We start from the raw sequence: 18,896 nt of genomic DNA on the forward strand, positions 1-18,896 counted from the left end.
TTTCAGAAAATTTGTGTATATTCCATTCTTAGACCACTTTTCAAATGAGATAGAAGAAAGTTTCCTCAACCACAAATACATGTTAAAGAACTTCATGGTTATTCTTTGAAGGGTAGCGGTTTGCGACAGAGTTTTTGGAGCTATGGAATAATTATTATTCAAACTAGACAACTAGAACAAACAAAAATTAGTATAAACAAATAGTTATTTGTGCAACTAGTGCGCAAAGTGCCACTTTGCTGCACCGAAAGAAACGTTCACGCACGAGCTGTAGGCGAGTGCGGAATGATAGTTTCTTGAGTGCAGCAAAGAAACTTTGCGCACGTATTGCACAGAATATTGAATTTAATAAAAATTAACATAAATTTAATAAAAATGCCCAGAATATGCAAGACGACGCAGAGATTGAATTTGCAAACGAATTCTTTAGAGGAATATTTCTTTAGAGGAACATTAATTTTTTCCTACAGTTACCATAGAATGCGAAAAGTCAGTAATAGACGGTGAACATGTCCTATACCAAATAAAATGTTTGTGCAAATATTTCGTATTTTTAATGCTGATAATAAATATTGCAATCTTTCCACAACAGAATTATTTCAAATTCAGTCTCAATGACAATAGAATGAATATACAGTAATAAAGTTATATGAGATTCAATTATAATAATACTTCATCTACAATAAGTCATCAGCAAGTGTAGAAATGGCCATATCACTTGTCTGGATATGTATTTTGAGCCATCAATGAGCCTCACAAACGTTATACTTCACCCGTGACTAACAGTTTAATATTCTCCTATCCGAAAACACAAAAGTTATGCAGCAAAACTTTGCTTATACTTAACGGTGCCCATTAATTTGTTTTATTGATTAATTTGTCTATGCGATCAAAGCTGTAAGCTTATGTTTTAATTTTTCTATTAAAATGAATAAATAAATAAGTTGATAGGCCCAGGACTGATCAAGGATTAGGCTAGTGATCAGCCCTCAGGACAGACTTCTAACCTGACCATTCTATGAAATTTTCATGTATACTATTTATTCCAGTTCCAAATATCCTCAATTTTGAGTCTGAATGATATATTATACACAATTAGTGTAAAAATATAGTTTCAGCTTGTTTTTTCTTGTAAATACATTAGTAAACGTGTCAATTTGGCCTTTCTTCTTTTCTGGCCAATCGCCCAGTAGCCGCATGAAACGTATAATTAATGTTATACTGCATTATTTAGAACGTGATTAAATTATATTATATAGACATTACATTTACCTGAAATGCTGAACTTCAATCATTCAATTCACTGTTGAGTAAACAATATATTGTAAATCCAGTGTTTTTGATTACGGTATTCAATAACATCGATTCTGTATTCTGTTTCTAATTCATCAACGGCATTCATTGAAGTTGTTCTACGAAAATGTGAGTAGAGATGTTTCGGGGAGTTGAAGAACTGAATAACTTTTTTTGAAGTGTAAATATTTATGTTTCAAACCTAATGGATACATTATTGTTTTGGAAATATAACCTTAGTATCAGTAATAAGAGTAACCTAACCACAAAAGTAAATAAAGATAAAAAAATACTTGATTCCTTGATCATAAAAATTGTCGATGAATGTTTCCAATGTCTTCCAGTTAAAAATATAGGCATCTCACACATAAAAAATCGTTCATGATAACTTCAATAGAAATAAAATACTGATATTGAATACTATCAAAACTTCTTGTTTATTTACTGTTTGTTATTCAATATCTCACGGTAATAATCAGCTGTTTTACAAAAATTTCCAGCCAGCAACATATTCAGGTTTACCAACATTTCTTTCACTTTGCCACACTCTACCGTCATAAAGCGTGTTAACTATTTTATGTTGTTATGTTGCAAATTTGGAGTGCGACAAAGTTTTTGTCGCACTCAAATCTACATTCCCGCACTGGGTGTGGGAATAAGGTATTTTGCGTACTATAATTGATGCGGGAATTGATACTTTTTCGGGTAACTGTAGGAAGAATATATTCTATGGACTCAGTTTTACAATAAGCTTTGAAAAACGTTGAAAAATGGAAAAATATTTTTAATAATTCTTGATTCAAAAGAATTGCCATTATTCCTTTGTTTATTATGGTGACCATTGTTTCTCAGTACAATGTCAATGAATGAACATATAATAACTATTGAAGCCATCTAATACCTAGTTCTTTTTAAGCAACAAAAAATTATCACGCCACTTTGTTATTACCATCATTCTCACGGGACTCAATTTGAAATGTATGCACTTTATTGAGTTCTTCTTATCTAATCGAAAATATGATCTTAGTGAATTAGTGCAAGGTTTAAAATTAATAAATTATTTTCGAAGGAGGTGCTCTACATGCTCAACAGTTGCAGCTTCAAGGAAGCCATAGAAGATTTCGAAATTCTCAAACTGAGCCCCAGTCATCAAAATGCGAGGTAATATTTGGGAGAAACTCTGGTAGCATACGGGAGGAGTTTTGATGAGGAGAAGCCATCAAGGCGTATGAAAGCTGCCTGGCGATTCTGCCTCACCACGAGGAGGCGATTGACTACATCAAGAACAAGAAGACGAACGACACTAGCAAGGTGGTTTGTGTAGGGGAGGGGCATCTCAGTTTTGTAAAATGTCAAATAATCGCAGTACAAACTCTATACATTCACAATAATTTAATCCAAGTCATAAGAGATTTAAACAGTTTTTAAGGCATGGACCACTCATTTAACACAAGGAACAGGTCTGATTTTGCCATTCCTCCTGTAAGGTTGTCAAAAACCCACAAGAGCAATCTTTTGCAAGGTCATTGTTGTTTAGTAAAAAGACATCGGTACCCTTCGTCTACTAGTACCTCGTCGTCTTCGGCTAGTTCCAGCCCTTGACGTGCACTTATAGATAGAAATCGTTAAAAATTGACAAACATGTCATAGGCCAAATAATGAACCATTGAGTAAACAAATGGCTATGATGGAGTCCATTATGGACAACTAAGGTTTGTCTGGTACTGCTCTGTAAGAGTTCCACACTATAATCCACCATCTACGCCAAACTCATTCAGGCAGCCAGCGAGTAATGGGGGTGAATGGATGAGTAAGAGCATAGAGTGCGCAAGTTCCTGGCACAAGCAAAGGAAGAGTGGCTACACTGTAACTAGGAGTGGCTGCTTAGAGTTGATCAAGCAAGCAATGTTGGTTGTTGCGTTTTACTCGTTGTATAATACATCATTTATGATGTGACTCATTATCAATCATTTAAATAGAATACAAGTCTGATCAAATGAATTTATCAGAATATGGCATACCGCTTGGCTGTCCCCTTGTCAGTGCCCAGTACTTGAGGACGTGGATCTAGGTGTTACAATAATTGATTCTCATCTAAGGTGGGAACTATCATATTGATGACAAATGTAAAAATTGAAGTATATAATTTACAGATTCTATAATTCTGTAATTTGTTAAATGACATAATGATATAGCCAAGTTGATCTATGTGGCGTATGCGCAGTTTGTCTTGCAATATGGGATACTGGCCTGGGAGGGAGCGGCCTGCTGTCATATAAACAAGATTTTTGTGGTGCAGAAACACATAATAAGAGCATCCCTGGATAAACCTAGATGCTATCCAAGTAATGAACTGTTTAGAGAATTGAGAGTTCTCAATGTAAAGCAGTTGTATTGTGAAAGTTTGATCCAATATGTAAATAAATGTAATTTAAGGCTTAACATGAGAGACACACCAAAAACCTAAGAACTTCTTCTTCTACTTCTTCTTCTTCTTCTTCTTCAATGGCGCTACAGCCCAAATCGAGCCCTGACCTCCTCAATACTGCGCCTCCATTCATCACGATCTCTTGCCTTCCTTCTCTAATTCCTGATGCAAAGAAGTTTCGCTGCATCCTTTGAGATGCCATCCACCCATCTCAGTCTTGGCTTTCCCACCCGGTCTTTTGCCTCCTGGTTGTCCCATATATATTTTTCTGGGAGACCGAGTGTCTGGCATCCGTTCCACATGCTCTGCCCATCTTATGCGGTTCAGTCTGACATATACATACAGGGGCAGCTCTTTATAGAGTGCAGCTAATTCATTCTTGTTTCTTATTCGCCAGACACCCTCATCACACATAGGTCCATAATAATATATTCTACGCAGCATTTTCCTTTCCCAGCGGTCTAGATTCGCTGCAGCTTTGGATGATAATATCCACACTTCATTTCCGTAGGTGACCACTGTGCGTATTATAGTTTTATAATTATATTATAATCTGATCTTTACTACCTAAGAACAATGACTGTAAATTAGATTAGGATGGACCTAAATGTAAGCAGGCAACAATTCCAATACAAAATTTATAACGGTATATTTCTGATTCTAGTGAGGATCATAGAAATCAGCTGCAAAAAATATTATTCTACAGAACAAGATCACTGGTTAACGGAAAATGGTGATATATTGAAATCGTTTTGATATTCTTAGATAATAGTTGTTTACCCCAAAACAGAAATAATCACACAAAATAAAACAATAATAATCGGAGTAATAAAAATTACTGTACCAAGAGAAATTTTTTCACTAGATTTATCTTTGTTATTCATATTTTGCTCGTGCTCCATTTGCTTTGTGTAATTATTGATAGAATTTAAATATTGATCATTAATTAATTAAACAATTGTAATTTGAAGGGTGTTTTTGATGTTGGGATTGTTAATATTATTAAGTGAATTTTTTTAATTGGAGGATTGTTAAAGTAATGTTGATTTATTGCTTCTTTGTTTCATTTCCAGATATAACTTTCTAAATGAATGGCAAGTGAATTTTATGATTGAGAGAATTGTCAATGGAATACTGGTCCTTGTTGCTGCACAAAATTCCTGCTAGCAGGTCACACTCATTTAGAATGTCATACAGATCACAGCATAATTGAAAAGATGAAGAAAAAATACAATGCTCCAATAAAGCATCCACGTGATCGGGTGCAACTTGTATGTGTAGAAAGCAAGAAAAAATTTGTTGTGTATGAAATGATTGAAGATGACTTTTTTATTATTTTCTGGGCTACTGGAAAGTGGACCGGGTAAGACAGACAACAAATTTTACGTGAGAAAAAACTTGACTGCATGAAAGGGGATATTTATTACATTTGAAAAATCGGCAAATGTTCACTCTGGGCATTGCCTTCTGTCCAGAGTGGGCCGGATCACACCCTACTGCCAATAGTAATTTGAGAATATCTATGTTACTTTCTTGGACAGCAATTCCACATTTCTATTGGTGGAGCACCTTCTCGCTAGACTCATACACGATCTGCCGTAGAGCATAAGGGCATGTTGCATTTCACCCATTAGCGGTCATCATGTATCATCATCATCTTTAGCGGTGTAAATGCGTCATATTATTCAGTGATTGCTGTGGAAAGAAGCGGAAGAAGAAAGCGCTGAAAGAATTGGAAGAGAAAAAGCTGAGAGAAGCAGTGCCAGCTTCAGAGCTGGAGACAAAGAGGAGAACGTGGATGATGGCTTCGTTTTCGGTGACAAACCGGATCAGACCCCGAGGATGCTGAGTATGGCAAATATCAGGGAATTATTGGAAGATTTGAAAAGTCAATTGAGCTTCAATCTCTGGATTGATTGGTAATGAGGATATGCGTGGGAAGCACACTCCTGAAAAAAAACTTCTGATAATAATCGTCTCAAGTTAGCTAAAAAACATCTTGAATCCCTGCCAACCTATGAGTCACTATACTCGCTGAGATTCTTCTAGAAAGTACCTGCCTACACACTACACTACAAGCTTATGCTACAGTGAATACAAGAAGAATATGGAGAGGATGCCGTTAACAAGAAATCTACTTTAAACTTTTTCATGAATCAAAATTGACTATTAAGAAGCCAAATAAACTTGTCAAAACTGTGACCAACAGCAAATGGAAATAAGTATGAGCAAAAGTGAAGATGATAAAAGAGAAACCATCTGCCCATCATTATCTTGCAGATGCAGCTTACCAGGCTAAAGCCAATGACCGATTGAAATCTCAGGCTGATCCCACAACGAGGACAATCAGTTTTGATCTCCAACAGTGCCTTCCAACTCTTCAAAACTCATTATGCTTCTGCAAACGCCAATTATGGGTTTTCAATCTGACAATCGATGAACTGCATAAAAGGATAAAAGGAAGGGATAAAAGTATTGCTGCCAGGGGTGGTAATGAAATTGCATCATGCATTTACAAATATTTAATTAAATTGAATCCAGAAGTTGAGCATGTAACAATGTATAGCGATACATGTACAGGCCAGAAGCGCAATAGCCACTTTAGTGTGATGTGTATGGTGGCTTTGCAAAAGTCAATTAGCCACAAATTCCTAATAGCAGGTCACACTAATTTAGAGTGTCATACAGATCACAGCATCATTGCTGAAGAGATGAAGCTGAAGGAAAAATACAATGCTCAAATAAAGCATCCACGTGATCGGGTACAACTTGTATGTGTAGCAAGGTAGAGAAAACCATTTGTTGTGTATGAAATGTTTAGAGATGATTATTTATTATTGTCTGGGCTGCTGGAAAATGGATCGGGTAAGGGAGACAAAAATGTATACGTGAGAAAAAACGTGATTGCATGAAAGGCCTAGAACCTATGGCCGAACATGATAGAGCAGCGAACAATGCAAGAGAATTCTATCGCTCAGTAAGGTTTTTTGAGAAGGGTTTTTGTACAAATTCTTTTTCAATTTCAAACTTTTCAAGGTTGAGATTCCTTTTCAACCTTGGCATAGTGGGCACTCAATTGACTTTTCAAATCTTCCAATTCCCTGATATTTGCAATACTCAGCATCCTCAGGGCCTGATCCGGTTTGTCACCGAAAACGAAGCCATCATCCACATTCTCCTCTTTGTCTCCAGCTCTGAAGCTGGCGCTGCTTCTCTCAGCTTTTTCTCTTCCAATTCTTTCAGCGCTTTCTTCTTCCGCTTCTTTCCACAGCAATCACTAAATAATATGACGCATTTACACCGCTAAAGATGATGATGATGATACATGATGACCGCTAATGGGTGAAATGCAACATGCCCTTATGCTCTACGGCAGATCGTGTATGAGTCTAGCGAGAAGGTGCTCCACCAATAGAAATGTGGAATTGCTGTCCAAGAAAGTAACATAGATATTCTCAAATTACTATTGGCAGTAGGGTGTGATCCGGCCCACTCTGGACAGAAGGCAATGCCCAGAGTGAACATTTGCCGATTTTTCAAATGTAATAAATATCCCCTTTCATGCAGTCAAGTTTTTTCTCACGTAAAATTTGTTGTCTGTCTTACCCGGTCCACTTTCCAGTAGCCCAGAAAATAATAAAAAAATCATTTCATTACACAACAGATGTTTTTTTCTTGCTTGCTACACATACAAGTTGCAACCGATCACGCGGATACTTTATTAAAAAAATGGTTAGCTGCTAATATGTTAATTCTGAATAAAGAAAAAAACCAAAGAAATACCTTCAAGAACTACTAAAGGGGGTAGCTTGGAAATTGAAGGCCAATCTGCTTTTTGAAAAAAACCACATAAATGAATCCAATGCAGGAGAAACATTTCACCAATATTCGACCACAAACAGAAATAATTTGAGAGATGATGGACACCGAAGTACTATGTACGAGCGAGGGGTAAGGAGTTCAGGTATCCGGATTTACCAGGAACTTATTGCCATCTCACATAAAAGAAACGTCAAGTAAAGTTTTCAGAATTTTATTGAAAAAGAGCTGCTATCCATATGTGCCTACTCTGTGGAGGAATATAAAGATTTTTACAAACCTCAAGATGGAGGTTTAAGAGGATAGATAACATTTTACTGTTGATTAATGATACATTGATAAATCCTTATACCCATTTTACAGGTGGTCAGTGGATGAAATAATAAATAAATAAATTGGATCATTGTATTTTTTCTTCATCTTTTCAATGATGCTGTGATCTGACACTCTAAATGAGTGTCAACTGGTATCAGGAATTTGTGGCTAATTGACTTTTGCAAAGCCACCATACACATCACACTGAAGTGCTATTGCGCCTTTGGCCTGCACATGTAGTGGACCTCGTTAGAGATCTTTCCCTCCCTGAACTGGATCATTACAAGGAATCAATATGAGAAATCCGCAAATATTACAACCTGAAAATTTAGTGTCGGGGAATGTTCACATTGATAGCAGGCTGGCTCACATAGTAGAGGGTGAGCAATCTAATCCACATTAGCAATCACTGAAAAAGATGACGTATTTACACCACATAATATGACCTCTAAATAGTCTTGCGAGAAGGTGATCCACGAATAGAAATGATGAATTGCTATCCAAGAAAGTCACAAATTACTTTTCAATTTACTATTGGCAGTAGGAGCGGATCCGGCTCACTCTGAACAGAAGGCAATGCCAGATTTTCAAATTTGATAAATATCCCCTTTGGTAAAGAATATGAGCCACAAAATAAATTTAATAAAAAACAAATCTCTCATATCCAATCTTCTAACATGAAGATCAGGAGAAATGTTAATGGGAATGTGAATAGTTCGGAGAAACCAAATCTCACCCACAGGCGAGCAGACCCAAGCCAACTTGGATAGGGGTTTGGAAATAACGAATTGAATTATACGTAAGAGAAAACGTGAGTGCATGAAAGGCCTAAAACCTAGGCCAAAAACCTAAGGCCTAACAGTTTAGTATTATAACTTATTAATTATTATTAATATGAATTGTAGTTTGTTTCTAACTAAGACAAATTGTTATTGTACGATTTCTATTGTCTTGATGCTTAATTTTATATCATAATTTCTCTTTTATTTCACAAGTGTTGTATTATTGTTATTGTTTTTTGACGTGCTCATACAATGTAAAGTTGTTCTGGCAATAAAGAATCTTGAATCTTGAATCTTGAAAAACAGAATAGAACAGCGAGCAATGCAAGAGCATTCTATCGATAAGTAAGAATTTTACTTTCCTTGCCCTATTACCATAGGTAAGGAAAGTATTGCTTTCCAAAAAAAATTAAGGTTCCCCAATTTCAAGTTTTCCATACGTTTCAAGGTCCACTGAGTCCAAAAACATGATTTTTCGGTGTTGGTCTCTGTGTGTGTGTGTGTGGTGTGTGGGTGTGTGTGTGTGTGTGTTGTGTGTGTGTGTGTGTGTGTGTGTGTGTGTGTTGTGTGGTGTGTGTGTGGTGTTGTGTGTGTGTGTGTGGTGTGTGTGTGTGTGGTGTGTGGTGTGTGTGTGTGTGTGTGTGTGTGTGTGTGTGTGTGTGTGTGGTGTGTGTGTGTGTGTGGTGGTGTGTGTGTGTGTGTGTGTGTGGTGTGTGTGTGTGTGTGTGTGTGTGTGTTGTGGTGTGTGTGTGTGGTGTGGTGTGTGTGTGTGGTTGTGTGTGTGTGTGTGTGTGTGTGTGTGTGTGTGTGGTGTGTGTGTGTGGTGTGGTGTGTGTGTGTGTGGTGTGTGTGTGTGTTGTGTGTGTGTGGTGTGTGTGTGTGTGTGTGTGTGTGTGTGTGTTGTGTGTGTGTGTGTGTGTGTGTGTGGTGTGTGTGTGTGTGTGTGTATGTTTGTGAACACGATAACTCCATTCCTAATCAACCGATTGACTTGAAATTTTAAACTTAAAGTCCTTATACCATGAAGATTCGACAATATGAGATTCAATAAAATTGAATTCAAAATGGCGCAAAAAATGGCGGATAATTACTAAAAAACCATGTTTTTCACGGTTTTCTCGAAAACGGCTCTAACAATTTTTTTCAAATTTTTACCATGGATAGCTATTTATAAGCCCTATCAACTGGCATGAGTCTCATTCCTGGGAAAATTGCAGGAGCTCCGTAATATTCTTGAGAAAAATGGCGGATAATCACTAAAAAACCATGTTATTCACGGTTTTCTCGAAAACGGCTCCAACGATTTTCTTCAAATTTATACCATGGATAGCTATTTATAAGCCCTATCAACTGACATGAGTCTCATTCCTGGGAAAAATTGCAGGAGCTCCGTGATATTCTTGAGAAAAATGGCGGATAATTACTAAAAAACCATGTTTTTCACGATTTTCTCAAAAATGACTTGACCGATTTTTTTCAAATTCATACCCTGTATAGTTATTTATCAGCTCTATCAACTGGCATGAGTCTCCTTTCTGGGAAACTAATGGGGGGTCCACCCCATCCTTCAGAAATGGACTTTGTAACCTCGTTCTCGTGCATGAGGTAGGTAGGTAGAGCAGTTCATAAAAAGAACACATAGTCGAGATATTTCATCTGTAGAACAGCTGTTTTGACGACTTTTAAAAAAATCATCGAATTTCACAATTTACACAAAGGAAAAAGTACTCTGAAAACAACTATATACAAATATATAGAAGTCTGATCGTAGTTTCAAATATGTTGCCGCCAATCGTCATCATGTTATTCCCCTAAATTATTCTCGTTTTAGAATGGGGCTTACAGTTCAATGAGCAAGGAAAGTTGTGTGAGTGTACCATACCAGATTTTTTATGAAGGGTTTCAGTACAAATTCCTTATGGGTAGCCTTATTGGTTGGCCTTCGTTGACACCCTGCACAGGTAGGCAAGTTGGTATCGTCACCAAATTTTTTATGCACTTAGCACACTCTGCCCAATGTTCACAGGGCACCACAATTCAGTTTCCACATTGTATTCTTTGTGATAAAACATTTTCGAGCAATGAAGCTATGAAGCCTTCACGAATGAAAGATAATTTGACAAGACTGCACAGTGACAAAGCGAACAAGCCAATTTCGTTCTTTCAAAATCTCAAAACCAAACTTGAAAATCGGCCACGAGTGAATCAACTATTCAAAAAAACAATTAACCGATCTCGACAAATGACTGCTTGCATCATATGAAGTCGCCTTGCTTATTGCGAAGACTGGAAAACCACACATGATCGGCCAAAGTCTTATTCTTCCGGCAGCTAAGAAAATTATTGAAATAATGCTTGGTGTGGGCTCCAGCAATAGAATAAGCCAAGCACTTCCTCTGAGTAACAACACTGTTTCACGATGAATCGATGAAATGGCTGCAGATGTTGAAGAAAAACTTATTAAAATATTGAAAAGAACTAAATTTTCGCTACAAATTGACGAGTCAACAGTTTCTGATAACAGAGCTATTTTGTTATCGTATGTTCGATTCATCAATGAAGAGAAAGAAATGACCGAGGAAATGCTCTTTGCAAAATCTCTTAATTCTGACACAAAGGGATCGTCGATTTTTAAAGTTGTAAAAGACTATTCTGAGGAGAAAAATATTCCCTTGGCGAATATAAGTGCGTGCTCTACCGATGGTGCTCCTGCAATGACAGGACGTCATTCCGGGATCCTTGCTCATCTAAAAAAAGAAGTTGCAGACATCATAACCACCCACTGCGTGATTCATCGTCATCATCTCGTTGCAAAGTAGTTGAGTGGATTTCTTCATGAGACCCTGCATTTAGTTATCACTTGCGTAAACTGAATAAAGAGAAATTCACTTAATGACAGGTTATTTCGCGAACTTTGTCATGAGAATGATGAGGCCTTTGAGAGGCTGCTTCTGCACACATCTGTGAGGTGGCTTTCAAAAGGAAATTGTCTGCGCCGGTTCTATGAATCATTTGATTCAGTGATTGAATTAATCAATAAAAGTGATGAAGAATTAAGTGAGAGTTTGAAAATGAATAAGTTAGAAATCGCATATCTAACAGATATCCTCGAAAAAATAAATGAAGTAAACATGAAGCTTCAGGGAAACAAGATTACTCTTATTAAAGCCATGGGAATATGTTCATCATTCATTGCCAAGTTGAACATCCAGAAGACCACGATTAGCCGTAAGGAGCTCACACATTTTCTAACCCTTCAAAAGTGTTTAACGGAGGACAGCCAAATTTTGAACATCACAGATGATAAAATATTAATTTTCTCTGAGCACCTTGAGCAATTGAAAAGTGACATGCAATCTAGGTTCAATGATTTGATAGAACTACAAATTCCTGATTTGATTCCTGATGGTGGATCCGTTTTCATTTGAAGCCGAGGATGAGCTTGAGGGAGATATACAAGCAGAATTCATCGATCTAAAATACAACTGTGAAGCGAAAATCCATTTCAAACAGAATGGGTATGAATCAGCCTGGATAGAGGTGATGGAGATATATCCACTATTGTGGAAAGAGGTTGAGCCGCTCCTCATATCCTTCCCTTCAACATATCTGTGTGAAAAAGGATTCAGCTCCTCACAAAGCAAAGAAACAGATTGGACATTTGCCTTAAAGGAGACCTGCGGTTGAACCTCACTAACATCAAGCCGGACATTCAAACCTTAGCTATTGGGAACCACTGTTATAGACTGACTATAACGTGAAGATCCGAATGAAATACAAGTTGTTGATAACAAGTGAATTCTATTAGCGGAATCATGGCAACCCCACAGCTTATTGAAATATGAGCACGCCTGATGACTTATGGCAGTGTTGTTTTCCTATACACTTCTGCGCAGTTTTCAGACGTAGATCAACCAGCATTTGATTGAGTTTTCATTATTCATCAGCCTACCCTCATAGTTGAAAAGAGCCCACATACTAAGTTTAATTTGTACTCGAAATATTAGATTTCAAAGAAGAAATCAACAATTAATAATATTTTTCCCACCACCCGATTGGAAAGCTACTCACTCATCTGTTATATGTTCACAAAACAGCTGATTGCCGTACTCTATTGACTTTGCAAGTGGGTCGTACATCGATAATGAAATCAATAATCAAATATTTGATACTCTTGATTTATCATCTACAATTCTAGGGCCCACTTGATTACACCAACATTATATGAAATTTAACCATGATCAGTGGCTTAAGGGTCTTACTTAGCGACGACTTTACGATTCTAGCAGCGCGGCTGCTATTGGTTGCTGTTGATTGACTAGAACCATAGAGTAGCTAAGTGACTAGAGTCGTAGCTAAGGAATTTGCCAGAATATAATTTCAGATGGTGACCAAAATTTCCATGGGGTTTGAGGGGTATGAAATACACATAGACCTTAATGTTCTGTCTCGACATTTGAACATTCAAATTAAAACTGAAAAAAAAACTGTTAAACTGTCGACTTTTAAACATTCAAATTAAAACTGAAAAAACTGTTAAACTGATTAAACTGTTTTGTCAATCTAACCTATAAAATGTACAAAAGTTCTCTATCAGTAAATAATAATTTATGATTATTCGATAATCAATAGTGGTGGGAAAAATTGTATGTGCAACGAGAGCGAAAACGTTTTGCTAAACTCGATAGACGATGACAATTCACATTCTATCTCTTTTGACTTATATTTTATTAGCACACTTTGCAAAAAGCTAATATGCCAAACTCGATAGACGGTGATTCACATTCAACGAAGGTCATACAGAAGATAGTACCCGTTTGGGAATGGATAAAAAGTAGCAAGTACATATTAACAATTATATACATTTTTTATGGAAAGTACATACCTCTCTGAATAATCTACAAGCAAATTTAGGCATTTATCATAACATGTGACGGGTTATTGTGTTACTAATCTTCCGCCGCTGTCAGTGTAGATATGCCCTCTTTCAGTAATTCATAAAAAGGTATACCTTATGAAATCCATACATCAAACGAATACAAAATATTTGATGAACATGCACCATTGGCTTTTACTTGTTGTAGGCTGTGGTAATCAAAATGAATTGTTGAAATCTGGAGCACATAAAATTAAAATTTGAAACAACAAACAATTTCCCAGTTATATGCAGAGCCAAAAACCAATATGAAATGTTTTATATTCGATTGATGTATAGCTGTCATACTGATAGTATACATTTTGGATTTCAGAGAACATGTGATACAATAAATGTTTATTCCCAGTAATATTTATACATGGGGAAGGATTAAAATAGAGATAAACATTTTTTTTAAATAACAGAAATCAAAATGTAATTTGTTTGCAATTATCATATTTTTCCTATTCTTTTGAAAACTAAGAATAATGAATCTGGGTTTTAATATACGTTATGATAAAAAAATCAAAATTTGCTAGGATATTATGTAGAGAAATAGATTGTTAAATGTATGAACTTTACAATAAACATGCAAATAATTGTTAATATGATACTTTATTATTCTCAAACGGGTGCTATTTTCCGGATGACCCTCATATCGCTTCTGAGAAGTAAGCTCTTTGTACAAACAGCTTATGTGCCAAACTCAACAGTCGGTAGTTAATATTCTATCTGTTTTTGCAAGTATTGTGTTGCCACACTTGTCGCTTCACAAATACCAATCAGCTATGAACAGGTTTTCAGAAACTAGCAGCTGACTGGTCCATGATACGATCGTCGTAGAGAGAGAGCCGAGCCGCCCGCGACTTGCGTCTGACAGACGGTGGAACATCACCCGGTGTCTTGATGCGTGCTGACAGCTGTTGTCTCACCGTCTGCTGTTCACCCAGCTCCAGGGGCAGGCTGGTGGGTCTACTAGTGCTGTTACTGGTGTTGCTGCTACTGCCCTGGTGCTTCTCAAATGGAGAAACGGTCACCTTCAACGCCGCTGCAACCAACATCGAAATCAATGTCTATCTAAAACTACATAGAGTATCCAATATCCATGTCTACCTAACATCAATAATAATTCCAAAACGTCTAGAATTTTCCGGATGACCCTCGTATCACTTCTGATAAATAACTTCTTTGCACACTTGTTGCACAAACAATTCAATGCGCCAAACTCGACAATCGGTAGTTAATTTCATAATTAAATTGTGTGGCATCATAATTTCTTTTTTCAAAACCTTATAAAACACATTCAGTCAGAAAAGTAATTTCATCTCAGAATGAATGTATTCAAAGTTTTGTTTCATACACTTTTTAAGAGTATATCATGAAGTGACACCCCCCACTCTGGATACACTTGTACCTACACGAGTACCTATTTCTAGTATTTGTGCTTTCAATTATTGCATGCGTAATTTTGGCAATTTCTTCCCGTATGTTGTTCGTTAAATCTTGGAGAATCTTCGGACGGTTCACATAGACATGAACACATGATATTGGATTTCAAAAACCCCTCAGATAGAATCACGGGCGCAAATCAGAAGATCAAGCCGGCCATGAAGAACCGTACCCAATACGTTAGTATAAATAGCATTGACAGTGAAAGACTAATGGAGTGGGTTCAGGGAAGTACACTGGGTCCTGATATATATCAATAATTTGGAGAAAGTTTCCACGGGTGGCAGGTTGTTCCTTTTCGCTGATGACGCGGCAGTGGTGTCATCTGGCTGCTAGTGAGACGAAGCTTACGAACAGGCGGGGGCAGACTTGGTCAAAATCAAACGTTGGTTGGAGCAGAATACCTTAACATTAAATATAGAAAAAACCAAGCATCTGCCAATATTTTTCAGAAGTGACAGTGACCCTGCTCCGAGACGGCTGGCCCTCCACTCCTGGCCCTCCGCTCCTCGCTCAATGTTATAGAGCGTGTGGATCAATACAAATATTTAGGTGTAATAATTGATCATAAGCTATCACATCTATAAACTGTCTGGGTTCCACACATTCAAGGAGTTAAAAAAGGCTCCGAAAATTCATTTACGCCTTTTCGCAGCTTGGCGGGGTGCTGACAGTGGGTCAGTTTAGGATTGTTTACTGTTCCTACGTGCAGTCGTTGCACAAGTATGGTGTACTGGCGGGGGGGGGGGAGTCTCGGCCGCCGCTCTGCATCCACTAGTTGTCACACAGAGATCACTCATCAAAATAATATTCTAAAATAAAAAATATCCGATTTCCTACTGAACAACTCTACACCGAATTCCTGGTCTTGACATAAGACAAATCTACATTAAATCTCTTTACCAAATCGTACAGAAATTTTTACACAGCTAAATCATAATTACCCAACTCGACATATGTTGTATTTTGGATTTAATACACCTAGAGCTACCTTTACATCGGTCGATAACAACCCATTTCGTATCGCTCACCTACTCCATTGCAATCTTCCAATTACAATAAAAGAGACTGAGGGATGCAGTGTTGCTATTGATGCAACCACTAAACAGCCACTTGAAAAGTAAGCCTGAACGGCGAACGTCCGCTCCTCGCCGTTCCAATACATAATGGCGACTGAACTTTGCAAGAACAGATCTTTTAAACCACCCCTCTCGAGAGTGACTACTAGCATTCCGCTAAGTCATCAACTAACTGAATAGTAAGCATTTAAAATGAGGACATTATGATGCCACACCCTGAATTAGTAGGCTTTAAAAAGAGCCACCAAAACGTCAATAATAGAATTTTATTTTTATAGGGCCACTTTATAGGTTTTTGTAATAACTATAATGAGATTCAAGTAATAAAGGCAGTAGAATTTATAGAGCAACAGGATTGTCAATTCTCTTCTTCCAACACTTTCTATATTGGAAAGCTGTGATTCAAGTTATTCCAGTACATTTTTTTGTGTGATGTTCTTTCAACACCATCTCAAATATATTTTTTCATCATTTAATAATAAGTTTTCATAATTAAAAAAGAATATGTTGGTAGTGATTACGTTTCTTCATATTCAACAAATGATTTGGCAGTAGTGTGGAGGTAGAAAAGATGGAGCTATCTGCTTTGTCTATTAACTGACAAAGATAGCAAACCAATGTTAATTGGATGCTAACGTGAATCTCACTATAGTTTCCTTCCATTATTTTTTTTAAATATAGATTTATAATAATAATGCCTATCTACAGCTATTAGTACAGAACATCCATGTGAATACTGTACCTCAAGGCCCTATTACACACACACACGCACACACACACACACACACACACACATATCTTGTGAAATGAAGTTCATATATAGCGGTTCTAGATAGTTGATCGCACATATCTAGTCGAAGGTCTTATAGTTGGATATTTGTCTATCTAGTCAAGATTGAAATAATCTATTAGCAGTTATAATTTTGATTCAAGGTCATGAGTTATTAAATTGAAGTTTCTTAGCTTATATAGTTGAAGAAAAATGTTGAATGAAGATTTCATAGAATTTTTATAATAGGATATTATTAATAAGGATTGTCTTGAAGGTTAATCACTTGAACGCATCGATAGTTTAATTTCTAATCAGGGTTTCTCTCTGACTACACAATATGCAAGTGTAGAAGCAGTCCACATAGACATAATGTACCGGTAGTTACATTCCAGTCGAGATCTCGATCGAAGAGCTTTCTACTGAATATTCCCCTACAAATTCACTAGATATATCAGATTGATGGGGCCCTTACATACTAGAATGCTAAAAACAACCATTAATAAGTGAACTTAATGTGGACCTTTGCGGCTGTGTAAGCAAAAATACCAGGAAGAGTATTAGCGAAGTATTTGTAATAGAGACACTATAGGTGCAGTAAATGAGTTTCAGAGAAATAGAGCATCCCACATTGAGCTATTAAAAGTTTCTTCAATATGAGAGGCTCAATGTTTTTGATTGGCTGCGAGATTTCATAAAATCTAAAGAAAAGAGAAATCAATTCTTGAAAAAAAATATCAAATAGTTTTTCAGATTTTATATATTGACTGTGATAGTTTTGAATTCATAAAAAAAATCAACTCGAAAAAATCTGAAAATTTCTGGAGTGAAAAGATTCAAGATTTACTGATAAGAATAAATTCTATTGTTGAATACAGACTATTTCTGATGAAATTATAGTTATAACGCTCATTACTCAATAGAAGCCCGCAAACTTGTGAAAACAGGAAGGAATAAATAATTAAATTAGTTTTCCAATCGAAAACAGAATAGACAAAGATAATAGATAATCAGTATCAAAAGTAACAATACTGCTCAGAAGAGTGCTGATAACTCCATTTTACTAGAGCTACCGATATGAATAATCATATTATTTGGAGTTGGCAAGACTACCTTGAATAGAATAGTTCAACTGCACTTGGCTCTGTGAAAATTGTTGAAATTTATTTTTCGAAGTTATTTATTTTTTAGATGTGTTAAATTCACTCTTACTATTAACTAAACATACTTGTTTATGAGTTCTTACCAGTAAAGTGTGTGAGCTGTGAGTATTTGCGTAGTGATTCGTGATTTTTAAAACACTGTGCTAGGCTAACCCATTATTTTGATTGTTTGTTCATGTCAATCATCATCTGCTGTGCTTTGTTTATCGTGACAAAACAACTGTTTACCGGTCCGCTTTTTGATTGACATATCAATTGACTAGCCGAATTGCGGAACCGACAACAAGAATCTTATCTTGTTTGTTGTTTCATACTCTGACAAGAATAGCCGACCGGCGTGAGCAACAGTAGCGTCCTCTTGTCTCCATGACAAAGCACAGGCGCTCTCATCAGCTAGCCAACTCTCGCTGTCATTGGTCTACTAGAAGGCGGGCGTTTTTTGAATCCTACCTATTCCTTCCACAACAATATTCAGGAGCTTCCTTAATTTGCCTTGATAGCTCTCTCGGCAAATATCCTCTGTGTTCCTTCCTGTATTATCCTGCATGCCATACTCCTTACTCCTCCCATAAAAAAAATGACTACACGCAGTAAACGCATGAACTTGATTCGAGGTGTTCAATCTGATCTTGATAATTTGAATGATGAATTATCTAATGAAACTGTAATAGACTTGGCAGTAAGAACCAGAGGAACTCTCTCAGGTTTGGCAGAGAAATATTCCAGTGAGGCTATAATCGACTTGATCCCAGATTTAGTCGGAGTTCTAAGTAAGCTGGACGACTCTTTATCCGATAACACCCGATTGAATAACAACTTAGAGGTTTTGTCGGAAGAAAATAAACAGTTGTCAAGACAAGAGGATGTTGAAAGGAACAGGAGGA

General features: G+C 36.8%; 1 protein-coding gene across 4 annotated transcripts in view; it reads right to left on the reverse strand.

Annotated features, from left to right (window-relative positions):
* The window catches only part of LOC111056476 (bone morphogenetic protein receptor type-2), a 227,279-nt gene that overhangs the window by 164,997 nt on the left and 43,386 nt on the right, over positions 1-18,896 (reverse strand). The window contains exon 15 of one of the 4 annotated variants that reach the window (XM_022343840.2): positions 10,450-14,600. The exons of the other annotated variants lie outside the window; for them this stretch is intronic. Within the exon in view, the coding sequence (XP_022199532.2) occupies positions 14,353-14,600 (248 nt within the window). The 3' untranslated portion in view covers positions 10,450-14,352. Of the gene's footprint in view, positions 1-10,449; positions 14,601-18,896 lie in introns of those variants that run through there. 4 annotated transcript variants of the gene reach the window in all.

The sequence above is a fragment of the Nilaparvata lugens genome, chromosome X (genome assembly GCF_014356525.2).
Source record: "Nilaparvata lugens isolate BPH chromosome X, ASM1435652v1, whole genome shotgun sequence".
Classification (NCBI taxonomy): domain Eukaryota; kingdom Metazoa; phylum Arthropoda; class Insecta; order Hemiptera; family Delphacidae; genus Nilaparvata; species Nilaparvata lugens.